Source organism: Oreochromis niloticus, linkage group LG16 (assembly GCF_001858045.2).
Source record: "Oreochromis niloticus isolate F11D_XX linkage group LG16, O_niloticus_UMD_NMBU, whole genome shotgun sequence".
NCBI lineage: Eukaryota > Metazoa > Chordata > Actinopteri > Cichliformes > Cichlidae > Oreochromis > Oreochromis niloticus.
In genome coordinates this window covers 21012610-21025690 of record NC_031987.2, presented here as the reverse complement: position 1 = coordinate 21025690, position 13081 = coordinate 21012610, and the positions used below count along the sequence as shown (strand labels likewise).

Genomic DNA, 13081 nt, shown 5'->3' with positions numbered 1-13081 from the left:
ACTTTTCTTACCAGGCCGACACCAACTGTGTCTGTCTGGTGCTAGCTAACAAGTCTCACATGTCCCCATAGCTTGTCTTATACATGTCAGTTCAAATAACTGGATAGATCACTCGTTCTACTCTGCATGTACTTTCCTGGTCAGACTTGTTCCAAATTGTTGACTATGCCACTTTCCAGTGAAGAGCCAACATGGCAGACTTCTCTCACTCGCGTCACACTTTCACTTCATTTGTACAAATGGTCCTCTCACATACACCTAGTTGGTTTAGTGTGTTTAACCAGGTCTGCCCAGCTTAATAACCTACTTAATCTGCGAAGGTGCAGAAGTCATTCTGCATCCAAACTTGCATTTAGAGATAAAGATGTGATCATTTTTAGGATGAAAAGGCTTTTGTGAAAAAAATGCCACATTTTGGAAAAGCATTGAATAGTTTAGTTTTCAGGTGAAAAGTAGAAACTTTTTCAGTTAGTCATGGACATTACTTTACTACCAACATCTAATGTTGCAGGTTGTTGGAGAAAGGCTATGCCCCACAGCTCTCTGATATATTTCTACACTACCCTTATTAAGAGACCCTTCAGCAGCTGCATGAGTGATTCTACATGAAGCTGCACTCATCGTAGAGCAGGTTGGTGCAGGGGACTAACTAACAAATTGGGTCAGCCAGTACTATCTATGGCGAGTGGCAGAGAGGAGCAGCACATTCAGCTGATCAAACAATAGATAAAGATGCATAGCAGAGTATGGAGGGGAGGAAAAAAATCACTACAGTCTAGCTTTCACTCATTGTGATCTTTTTATATGAATAGTGCTGTGAAAAAGTTTTTTTTTAATTAATTAATTAATTTTTTTACAATTTTAAACAGCTTGAAAGTCCGTTTATTACATTCTCTGTCGAGATGATCCCATACTGCTTCAATAGTGTTGAGGTCCAGGCTCTGAGGAGGCTTGGTACATTTTTACTCCACCAGCAGCATGTTTGGGATCACTGTCATGCTGAAAAATGAAGCTGTTGCTAATCAGAAACTTTATAGATGATATTGCACGGGGATCAAAATCTGATGGTACTTTTCTGAATCCATAAATCATCAATTTTGACAAGATCCTGAAAACCACTGGCTGAAATGCAGCCCCAAACCATGACAGAGTCATGCCTGTAAAAACTATTGTACGTCTCTCCTGAACTCCTCTGTATACACGGATGATCATTTAAACCAAAAATTTCAGATTCTTTCCAGTTCTTGTGAAATTTTGCAGTAGCAGTTTCAATTTATCTCAGTCTTTTGTAGTTTCCAGCTGCCATTTCTTTTGTCCTGCACTTGTCCAGTTTAAAAAAAACAAAAAAACAAAAAACAACATTTAAGTACACTGTGGAGATATGCCTAGTTTTCTGCTAATAGCTCTTTCAATTCAATTTTATTTATACAGCTTCAAATCACACAACAGTCGCCTCAAGGTGCTTTGTAAGACTGCCGTCTTTGGCATTTTTCATATATTCAACTACAGAAATAGGAACACATTATGTGTTTTTGTGACAGGGTGCTATTAACAGAGCGCCTAAGGTAAAAATTAGTTCTTTGCTGTACTATTATGACACAACAATGGTTCATCCCTTGAGGCGGGTGCCTTTTTCTGCTTGACTGACTCATAGGTGAGTGTTAAGTTGCTTAACAAAAACAGCAGCAAACTACAAAACAGCAACAAAAAAACATTCCTGTGAAAATGGTCAGGTACTAGGATTGGACTGAAAACGAACTAAAAAGCAGCCACTGTCCAAAAAACATTGAAAGACCTTCAGAAAGCCCAGAGAAGTATTCCTAAAGACTGCATTTAATAGTAGAATAAAATCTGGTTGCTTGGAAGCCACATAAAGAAATGAGGGGAGCTCAAGACTTTTGCACAGTAATGTAAACACGGCTGGAATGACAGCAGCTGTTGTCGTTAACATGTGGGTATGGTGATTTTGTCAAAGAGTGGCTAAAAAATGTATTTTTACAGAGCAGAGCAGCACCTTGGAAACCGCTGTTTTGACTGCTAGTTAACATGGGCCGCACTTCTGTTATTTAAAACTCCTTCAGCTATATGATAATACAAACATGGGTAAATGAGAACGGCTTTTCTGGGATTTCTCCTGTTGTAAAATAAAATGTATATGAAATTAGATAGTAGCAGATGAGCCAACAGATGCAAATAACTGACAAAAAGCCAGATAATAAATTGCACTGAATCACAAAATTCACATAAATGTGTATTAAATCAGTCCTCAAGTCTTTCACTGAATTACAGTTTAGTAGTTCTGATGTATGGGCATACATATGGGCCCCATATTGTACCAACACTAAACATATAGAGATATTTCTGTTGTTGTGGGGAAATGGCATCAAAAATGAACCAAAATTGCCGGAAGGATGAAGCTTCTTGATCATCTCACATTTTGTGGGTCTTCAGACTAACTGGAGGGATGTTCATAAGCAATCAAGAACTGAATTTTGCATAATATGTTCTCTTATTCTTGTAAGAAATAACTAAACACTAATCAGTTCTTGTATATGAGCAGTAATGAAAGCTGCAATAACCTGAAGTAGATAACTGGAAGTAAGCAATAGTAAGAATGGCCTCGGCTGCTGGGGGAAAGGAGGCAGTTACAGTCACAAGAAAACTAATTGAGGCTGCAAGTTGTACTCATGGGCTGTTTGAGGCATTACAAGTGCAAAAAGTACTTTAGATACAGGATATGCTATGAGAAACCTCAGAGGTGAAGGACAGAGTGATACTCGCGATATTAGAATTAACAAAGAGCTACTCCCCCACTCACACCGAGCACCCCTGCTACTCATAAGGATTGAAATGAAAGCTCATTATCTGCTTGGTATTCTGTCGACATCATCTACAGGCCGTGCACACATCTATTTAAATCAAAAGGCTGAAAATAGTTGGTGCTGACAGGGAACGAAAACTGGAGCAGCCACCATGGGCTTGATAATGACAGGCATATCTAGGATCAAAGTCAACTCCTGTCTTACCTGTCTCTGACTTTTTCATTCATGTACTTTCAAAGAGAAGTCTTTAAAAACGCGCGTGCACTTCAGTGAGACCTCAAGTTAAAGTCTCTGAGCTGAACATAACCAAGGAGGTCTCCTCTTTTTTTAAATTCATGTTAAAATAATAATGATATGCCACACAGCTGACAACACTTACACCGTTTACTTGACAGTTGAGGCTTGTGTCATATGCTCATGTGTGCCACTAATGAGTGAAGTGAGCATCTTGACAGCTAATCACCCATTTGTGCCACAGAGCAAGCTGAAATGTCACTGCTGAATAGAACATTTACATTGTTTTGAAAATTACAGGGTTCACACAGAGTACCATGAAACTTGTTGGCAGAGAGAGGGAGGAGAGAAGATGTGGAGTGAAGAGAGACGAGGGGTCCCTTGGCAGCTGTTACACACACACACACACACACACACACACACACACACACACACCATGCAGGAGACCAGGCACATCAGAGGCCACAGCTGACAAAAATGCAAAGAAGAGGGATGAGATGGGAATAACAAACAGATCATGTTTATGGATAGCAGTGTGTATCCTACATATCTGATAGCTGTATGTGTGTATGAGGGAATATCGGAATATTCTGTATCCAGTGACTGCAATCCAACTACTAGACTCTTGGGCCCATTTCAAGTGAACCTTTACGGAAACTTAGACACACACACCCCAAGTAAAAACACCTGACTGCACGGGGGGTGGGGAGATATCATACATATATGGACCGAAACCAAAACAGCTCAGCTGTTCAGTCTGTACCTCACTAGTGTAGCGCCCAGTCAAAGATGCCAGGGTTAATTTCTTTCCTAGCAGAAATGTTGCTTTTATGTTAAAAGCTGTGGTGGCAATCTTACTAGAGTCTCATTCACACATGCACTGCACCACCGTATTTCTATAGGCATTAGCTGGGGGAGCTGTGTATGGGAAAATAAATGTCAGACTCATAGAACTGGACATCAAATGGTCTTTAACCTCACAGATCTCTAGTACAATCCCCGAGTAATCACTAACTGTGCCCATGTAAGAACATCAGCAACAATCGTCGAATTCAGAGCAAACGAGTGGGCATCATGTGTCCTCCCTCCTGCATGCTCTAACCAGGCAGCTTCTTCATCTAAACCAGAGTACTTCCAGTACTAAGAACATGCCCGACTATGCCCTGCTGAGCACCATGTGCGAGAGAGGCCAGTTGTGAACAATGTCTATCGACACTGTATAGATTTTTCTCTGTGTGTTTAGTAATAACAGCTCAGTGAACTAAAAAGTTGATCCTGTCAATGCCTGTTGCCACACACCTAGAACTCTTGAGCACATGCGTGAAAAACCTGATCACTGTCAGGGGTCTCTATTAAGTCATTAGGAACATTAATGTACAAGTGACCCATAACTGAATGATAGAAAGCAATGGTACCTATCCTAGATAGGTACACATACCTCTGAGGCGCACATTTCCCCCCCCTACTCATTTCCACTTCAAGGCACTGGCCTACTGGTTTGAGCAGCAGCAGGCTTTATTCTCTCCTCCCACACATTCACTCCCAACCTTCACCTACCTCTTCATCTTCTGAAAGGAGACTCGATTTTCAAGCCCAGAGGACTTCAACTCAGAGGGAAGTGAGTTGATGAAAGCCTCAGTGTCTGCATGTTGCAGCATATTGCTTCACTCTATAACTTAGAGTGGAGGACAGTTGAGGGGAAAGTTACTGTAATAAATAAGTCCACAAAATCCCACATTGCCCAGCAGCAAGTCTGTGCAACAATCAAAAAGCAATACCTGGTCCTGGAGGAAAGTATTGGCACTGACTCATCGAGTGGTGTGATTTAGGAGTAGTTGAAGTGAATCACGTGTGAGCAATGTGTGTGTTTTTTTTTTCCTTTTTAAGTAGCAGTGTTGCTCTGTTGATATGAGTGCCATGGGAAGCAGCTATGGGCACCAGTATACCACTAGTGGGCCATGGGGATCTTAATGCATTACTGTGTGTTAACACCAGCATAACCTGCCAAAAGGCTCAAGGAGACAAATGAAGTTGGATAAGCTGTAGACCCCCCTTTTATCATATACTTGTTTACATTTTGTATGTGGTATTGCCCAATTGGCCATAAGCAGTTTATATTCGTACTGTACCCATAAATCTATTAGCATACAAACATAAGTGGATTACTTTCATATTTTAAAAAAAGATTTATCTGCTTTTTGTTCTGCTGAAAGTCTACTTCTATTACAGATCATATAAAACATATTCAGTATAGTTGCTGGTAATCTGACTCTGTTGTGTTAAAAAAGATGGGTGATCAGAAGTTGCTAGAACCCAAGACCTAGAGGACTAAAATAAAGTGTGCTTGAAATGGCTGCACATTCTTTTGAAGCTTGTATTGCTTAAGCAGGACACAGGTCTATTTAACCTAGCACTGACAATGACCATGTTTATTAAAAAGTGCTAAGTGAAATGGACCGTGGGTATACCGCTTTTTAACCTGAGACAGGAAGAAGTGCTTTGCACAGCTTCATATTCACCCACGCACCATCACTCACTGATAGCAGGAGACATGCTGTTTAAAAAAAAAAAAAAAACTCAGGTGGATGGAACTCTAACTTTCCAATATGTTGTACAGTGAGTACTGGCCCAGTTTCAGGATTAAGTAGGACTTAAGCTGAATTCTTTCAGCCATTACTGTTTTTATTTCCTGGGAGAGCAAAGTGGGGCACAAGGCAGCATGCAGCCATTTAGAGTTCAATTTTGCCTCGAGTGATGTTGATGATACAGCCACATTAAAGCACAGAAAATGAAAATGAAAAGCTGAAGATAACAATAATTATAGACTACCAACAGGCTGCATAAACACAATGGACTGACTGAAGAGATGAAAAATAGAAGAAAAAGGCCAGACTACTGAGAGGATGAAATAATCAAGCTCCCAGCCAATCAGATTCTCCATTTAAGTGTGTAAGTTCCATTAGCGGCCGACCTCACCTATTGCTCATCACCTCATCATGACAGCGTGCTCGCCTATTGAATTTTCTCTGGCTTTTAACACTAAAGAGCTACTAGCTGGAAGCACGCTACTTAGACTGAAATGGAACTAGGCCATAATGATGTAGTCGATATGTAACTTAGGGGACAGAGAGGTAATCCATCATTCTCGCACAACCATTAGGCGGTTGATTTCTCCACTGATTAAACCACTGATCATAGAAAAGCAGAGACCTACAGTGACGGAGAAAAGAGCTGATGGGAACAATACTGAGGTGGGGGAGTGAGTGAGGGGATGCTATTGTCTCTGTACACAGTGAACTCTTATGAGGGTGACAGTGGCAGGCTGTGCCACGCTAGCCCACATGAGGCTACATAGTTTCCCCGAGGGCTGGTAGCCACAGAGCTGAGAGTAATCAGAGCATTAGACTAGACTCCTTTCAGCTCTTTCTCTATTCTCCACTTCACTGTCCTCCCCTCAAATCTAAATATGGCTGCCTTTCAGGGCCACACAGTTACTATTTTTATTCCAGTTGCGCATCTTGATCATTTTTTCCCCCACTGTTAAAATTTAACAGCAGGCGTTTCTATTTTTTCCCTTCTCACCATATCAGTCTCTCTCTCCTTCACAAAAAAGGTATGTCACACTAAAAATGTCAAAACAGATGAATTTCAGCGTTGCTCTGCCTCTGGCTCTTTTCCTGCTACAAAAAAAACAAGAGCAGGCTTATTTCTTGATGTCGGCTGTTTACCAGGACACACCACAAATCTGTAAGTGATCGGCCATCTCATTTGTGAGGGGTATTTTTCTCGGTGGTCATTTCTGTGGCATTTGTACTCCAGGGCAACTTCTCCCCAATCATTTTGTCACCCTACTCCTAAATTCCCCCCCCAAAAAATATGTAAAAATAACTTAGAACACGCGCCATTGGAATACTTGATATCTAACAGGACCCCATTGTGAGACTATTTGTCTTGCTACGAGTCATAATAAATTAAACAAATACCAGGATGCCTGACAGCCATCACGGATCATATTTTGGAACCGCAGCCGAAAGCTTAGAAATAGATTCCACTGTGCAGCCGCACTAAAGAGCAAACCATTAATTTAGGAATGTCTCAAAAATACCAACATCCGCTACGGTACAAAAAAAGTTAAAGTCAATGCTCACCGACATGTGTGAAAGCTCTGTGTGCCACCTATTCAGTCTATGCCACTATAAGCTGCTGTATTATGCATAAGGTCACATAAAATCTCCTATATCTCTGTTGATGTCTTGATTGCAAGACAGGCAAGCACATAAAAGAATTACACTTATTTTTCTTTTAAAAAAAGTTTGTCATACTCGATGCTAACAGACAAACTTTGTTGTCTTTCATCCATAATATTTTTAGAACTGGCTATTACAACGACAGCCTCCATTTTTGATCAGGTTGCTTAAATGGTGAATGGTAAATGTGTTCAATGCATTTAGTCATACTATATATTCTCTGCAATCCCTGTCACAGGCTGACAGCTATGCCAACATATAATTTCTAATATATTCAAGTCACGAATGGGGACTGAGAGACAAGAGTGCTGACAGCTGAGAGCAATGGGCAACTCAACAAGATCCCTGCAGGGCACAGTAACAGCTCCCAGCAAGGGGGTAGACATGGTGAAGGAATCATTTTACTTTTTTTGAGAGAGAGAATTCAAGCAAACACAAGTGCACACACACAGACAACTGTTTAACACCGCATCTTATCTCCCCCACCACAGCGCACAGAGTATTGAAAAGAGGATGCAGAGATTTTCTGCTTTTACTGAGAATAATCTCCTGGCAGTAGCAACTTGTACACACAAGGCAACCTTTGACTTCTAAGCAGCGTGTGACTGAATTCCTCTTACCCAGAGTGTCTTTGATGTTCTTCACAAGCGAGCCTTTCTTCAGGCTGTTCTTGCGCTCGACGTAGTTTGATGGCACATATCCCGTTTGATTGGAGGCGTTGCGGACACGCCACCAGGTCTTCGAGTCGTCCAGGAGGAAGAGACGCTCATTTTTACGGATGTCAAGTTCCTGGTCCTGCTGGGCCGTGTAGTCCCACTTGGCTACAACAATCACCTCCTCTGTCATCTTTCATGGAGTCCTCCTGTTGGGGGGGAAAGGGACCTGGAGTGAGCCAAGGACTAAAACTCTTTGCAAACTGCCATACAAATGGTGTACATCAGTATGCACATTCACTTATGTGCTATTAGTAAGCATATAAGTTAATTATTATAAGGAAATACTGCTTCTGACTGATCACCTGACTCCAGCCATTAAGCAAGTTATATTTAATCTATAAATCACAACCATAAAGTTGTTCTTTTGTTACTTATTAACCAGATTTGCTGTCCAACATTATAAACAATGACAAATACAAAGACTGCAAAAACATCTTTTACAAAATGTCAAAATACATATTCATTTTTTCCCCTAATGCAAAGGATAATTTAGAGGTGAGTTTGTGTGAGGCTCTGCACTGCTGTGACACATAAGAAGTCATTACAAAAATAATCCATACTCATCCCTGCACACAGTTACTAAACCGCTTATCCCAGCTCACACTGGGCATTATTCTGCATACACCCTGTACGGGGGTTCCAGTCTATCAGAAGGCTAGATTACATAAGGAAGCTAAATATGACAATCTCATGTTTGTGAGTCATATTTAATCAAAATTTAAATAGATAATTCATTGGATGGAGACTAGAACAACTCAAACTGCTGATAAAATTCTTACTGGCAAACTATTTCTTTTTCAGGATAACGGCGCTAAAAACAACCCCTCAAAAAAATAAATATAAATTGTCAAAGGACTTCTTTGGTAGAAAACAACACAAACACACAAAATCAATTTGTGTGCTCATTTTGCATTCACCCTCTCTAGCACGCACATTACTTTGCCTATTAGATTTTTCTGACAGACAGTGAGCAATTACATGCTCTACTTCACCAAGCTTTAGGTAAGGTCATTCGACGTGATGCTGCTAGACCACCTTAACCACCTTAACTGCTTCAGGAATCACTTATGATGCAACCAAATTTGGGGGAATCTGCACAGAGATATAAGGAATGTTTGATGGAATCTTTTACTCCAGTTTGTGAAAATCCACTCTGTGATAAAAGCCACCTTGTGGTATGAGAACCATCTTAACAATCCAGTTTATATTTAGCTCTCTGCCAAGTTAGGAGTCTACAAGTGGAAGCGCGATTACTTCAAGACGTGACTGACGAGAAATTAGTGGAGATTATAAGGAGCCTTTTGAAAATAAGGATAAGTTAAATAATTGACAGTTGAAAGGGGTGTTATAAAGCTTTTGTGCCATCTATTGCCAACCAACGTAATGGAATAAAACTGCCCGTTTGATATCTACGGTCTAATCTAATGTAAGGCTATCAGGAAGCTATTGTGAGGCACCGAATTACAGCAGTAACAAAGTTCAGGGTTCAAAACAGACATCAATATCTACAGCACAATCATGGGGAGCATGTGTGTGCATTTTACAATATAAGCACAACAGTACATGGACTGGACACAAGGGAAACAATCAGCAGCACAGATTTATAATGCAGGGGGATTGTATATTCCCTTACGCCTATAATCATTTACATTTTAGTCTTTAATGAGAGGGCATAGCACAGATAAAGAACAACCACAAAAGAGATTTATGACTCATGAGAAGAGGAGCTGCACAAATTAGACCATATAAAAAGATTCCATTACTGGTGGAACGATTGATATCTTCTGGGTAGGCTACATTTTATGAAATGCAAATGGAAGCACTCTAAAGCTCCGGCTGTTTTTTCAACCGGAGAGATTCAATTCTGCTTCAATTAGGCCACGACCGCAGAGACAGTGCAGCCGATACAGAATACATTCTTACAGTTACAGCCGAAAGCAGGGTTGTGTGTCACTGCACGACAGCGTCTAATAGCTGCTTTCTGTCTCTGCAACAGAACAATAAAAACTGAAATGCAACAGTTTGAGCAGATGAAATCTGCACTCATGAATGTGTCTCTGCTTGCCGTCACTAAGGCTGTCAAACTGGATTTCTTCACGGGCTTGAGCACGGACAACAGAAGAAAGCAAAGGAGGAAGGTTGTGCAATGCTGTCATAGCTTAAGTTCAACCTAAGTTAAATTACTCAACTTTCCAGGAGGTGACAACTTTAAGTGCAGTACAAAGAATTCAGTAGGAAAAAAAGAGACAGAAGGGACAGTTTGATACTCAGGAAAACACGAAAAGCAGCAGCTGTGTTTCTTTGGAGAGGGCAGGAAATTGAAGTGAAAAGGCAGATTTATGACAAGATGAGGGACAGTGACGTCAACTCTTCTAGGAGACAGGAGGTATGTGAACGTGCTGTGGCCTTTATCTGCCCCAGGCTACAGCTTCTAGGCCGAGCTACTTCAGTTGCACGATTACGCTAAACCTGAAGAAGTCTGATTGGTTATATGCTGCATAATATTTTACAGTTGTCACTTTTAAGATGTTGTATAAAGCACATAAGAAATGTTCAACAGAAATAAATCTGGCCGCACTTCTACACAAGAGTGGTTGTTACACTCACTCAGACCTTCGAGCTGAAAGTTGTTTTCACGCTTGTAGCGCAACTAAATTTGAACAAATCAAGTAAAAAGCAATTACACTGATGCCTAGATCTGAGCTCATTCGTGGTTATACTTTTGACAAACAAATTAGCAGCTGCGAACATGCAACCAACTCATTCCCTCAACCGATTTGCTGTCATCACAAAATGTCAGTGCCACATATAATCCATTGTATAAACTCTAGAGTGTAACAGCAGGTCTTGCTGCACTTAACTGAACTTTATGTGCTTACTTTTTTCCACCCCACTGGTGTCACCCCAGCGAGTACTCATTAAGGAACAACTGATGATTATTAGATGAGACTGCAGTGACAAACAGGTAGAAAACACATGAAAAAAAAGCCACAGTACCGTCATGTTATGGGGGAGTGCAAAATGAGTCAGCCTTGTGTATCTGTTGATATCAGCTTACTACAGAGAGTATTTGAGCAAAAACATATATGAGTAGTAAGGCTAACCTAAATAACAAAACTAATCCAAACTAAGACCGTCTTAAATGTCAGTATAAACTCCGTAACAATGGCACACTGTCCTGATTAATACATTAAAGATCCATTTGAAACTGTTAACCATATTCTTCATTAATCAAACCAGGTTTTAAATTGTAGGTATAACGTTGCACAGACATGATGCAATAGTGTGGAGATTGTGACTAAAGTTAGCAGTGCTAACAGCTACAGCCTTCCTGCCTTGCAAGCTACCATCCAGATGTCTGTGCAGACACTGCTTAGGTCGACCTGTTTTTTTTTTCCTCAAGTTGTTGTAAAATACTAAACATACAAAGCAAAACTGCTGAACAGCAGCAAAACAAAGTGGTTACACATTGCACAAGAGTAACTGAATAATATGTGACTGTTTTTCCCCACCATCCTATCATGAGCACTGCACCACCTATCAACCATGAGGCCAATTTCTGTCTCTTTGCCATCCTTGCATCAGGCAGAGTGATGGCAATGCTGCTTCAAATAAAATCCGTCGTCCTCTGTCAGCTATCATGTATGACACAGTGGCAGATGTATCACAGCTCACTGTGATACCCACATTGCTCTTGCTGTTGCAATGAAATCCATCAAGGCAGTTGATACAGAAATCAGTCTGAATGCCTATTTTTGATACAGCTCAGCTTAAAAACAGGATCTGCTAAAGAAAGAAAATTAGATAGAATTGCCATTTAATAGGAGCAAATGACTTCCTTGGTATTGTTAACAGACAAGACAGGTGGCTAAACAAAAAGGTCTCTTTCTGCATGAATGCACACAAATATACAGGAAAAGAAAATAAACCAATTTAGGCCAGTGTGAAACTGGAAAGAGATGGTGGGGTGGAAAAAAAAAAAAAAAACACTCAAGAGTGTCTCTCATAACCCCCCGTTATTCAGCTAAGAGAGTTATGAGGGAAAAGATGAGCGGCAGACTGCTGAGCTGGGCTTCACCAGCACTTCACAACTCCCTTCAATGAAGGGGGGGTGGCGTTTAGAGGCCTTTCAAATGTGCACAAAGAGAGGGAGAAAGTAAAAGAGGATTATGAAAAAAGAGGGGATGTTTAAAGGGGGAAAAAAAAACGTCTGGCAGAGCTTTCCGTGTTTGGCATTCAGGTCAAAGCTAGCCAAAATTCAGCCAATGGGAGAACACTTCCACCTCCCCCCTCCACTCCACACTGTTTGCAATAGTTGCTTCTCACAGGAAGGAGGACTGCTTTACTCCCTGCTGGCGATCAGTGTCGGAAGCATTTGGAGTGCACTGAACAGACTGAAACATGAGGAAGCCAGATTCACTGCTACAGCCACTCTGGACAAGGCTCTGCAATTTAACGAGGCCTAATGGTCCTCTTCACAGAATGATTCGTCTCCAGCAACATAACCATGCCAGAGCAGCATTCAATGCCTTTCACATACAGTCACTGTTGACAACATTTTCCACATGCATGCCTGCTGCTGTCTCATTTACCCCAGTTTTGCAGGCTGAAAAAGTGTGGCAGCTACATTGTTAAACAGCAATATGTTACATCCTCTCGATAGGCTTTCAGTGCATCACCCCCTCACACACAAAGTACATTTTCTGTCTTTTCAACAGAGGGTGTGGTATATGACATGAGCTCATCTGCCTCCGTGTTGAGGTTGGTGAGTGCTCTTCAGTTTCACGAAAATAAATGGGTGCTATACACATGGATGCCATCAAAATAATAAAAAGAAGAAAAAAAAGCCCCAAACTCAAACCACTCGAGGACAGCTCAAATACAACACCAAAAGCACTTCTTGCTGTCTTCTCAAAATAGGACTGAGAAGAAGGCACACTCAGACCACGCAAATAGAACCCGGCCTGCTATCACCACACCATATGACTGAACATCTGAAGACAGAGGAGGCTTTATCAAATTCAACTTTTCCAAAGCTGCAAAGCACAATCTAAACCAGAGA

General features: G+C 41.0%; 1 protein-coding gene across 3 annotated transcripts in view; it reads right to left on the bottom strand.

The window, feature by feature from the left end:
* nck2a (NCK adaptor protein 2a) overlaps positions 1-13081 on the bottom strand; it is a 40716-nt gene that overhangs the window by 5719 nt on the left and 21916 nt on the right. For all 3 annotated transcript variants that reach the window (XM_005457822.3, XM_019353244.2, XM_003452952.5), the window contains one exon: positions 7924-8165. In XM_005457822.3, the coding sequence (XP_005457879.1) occupies positions 7924-8149 (226 nt within the window). In that variant the 5' untranslated portion in view covers positions 8150-8165. The remainder of the gene's footprint in view (positions 1-7923; positions 8166-13081) is intronic.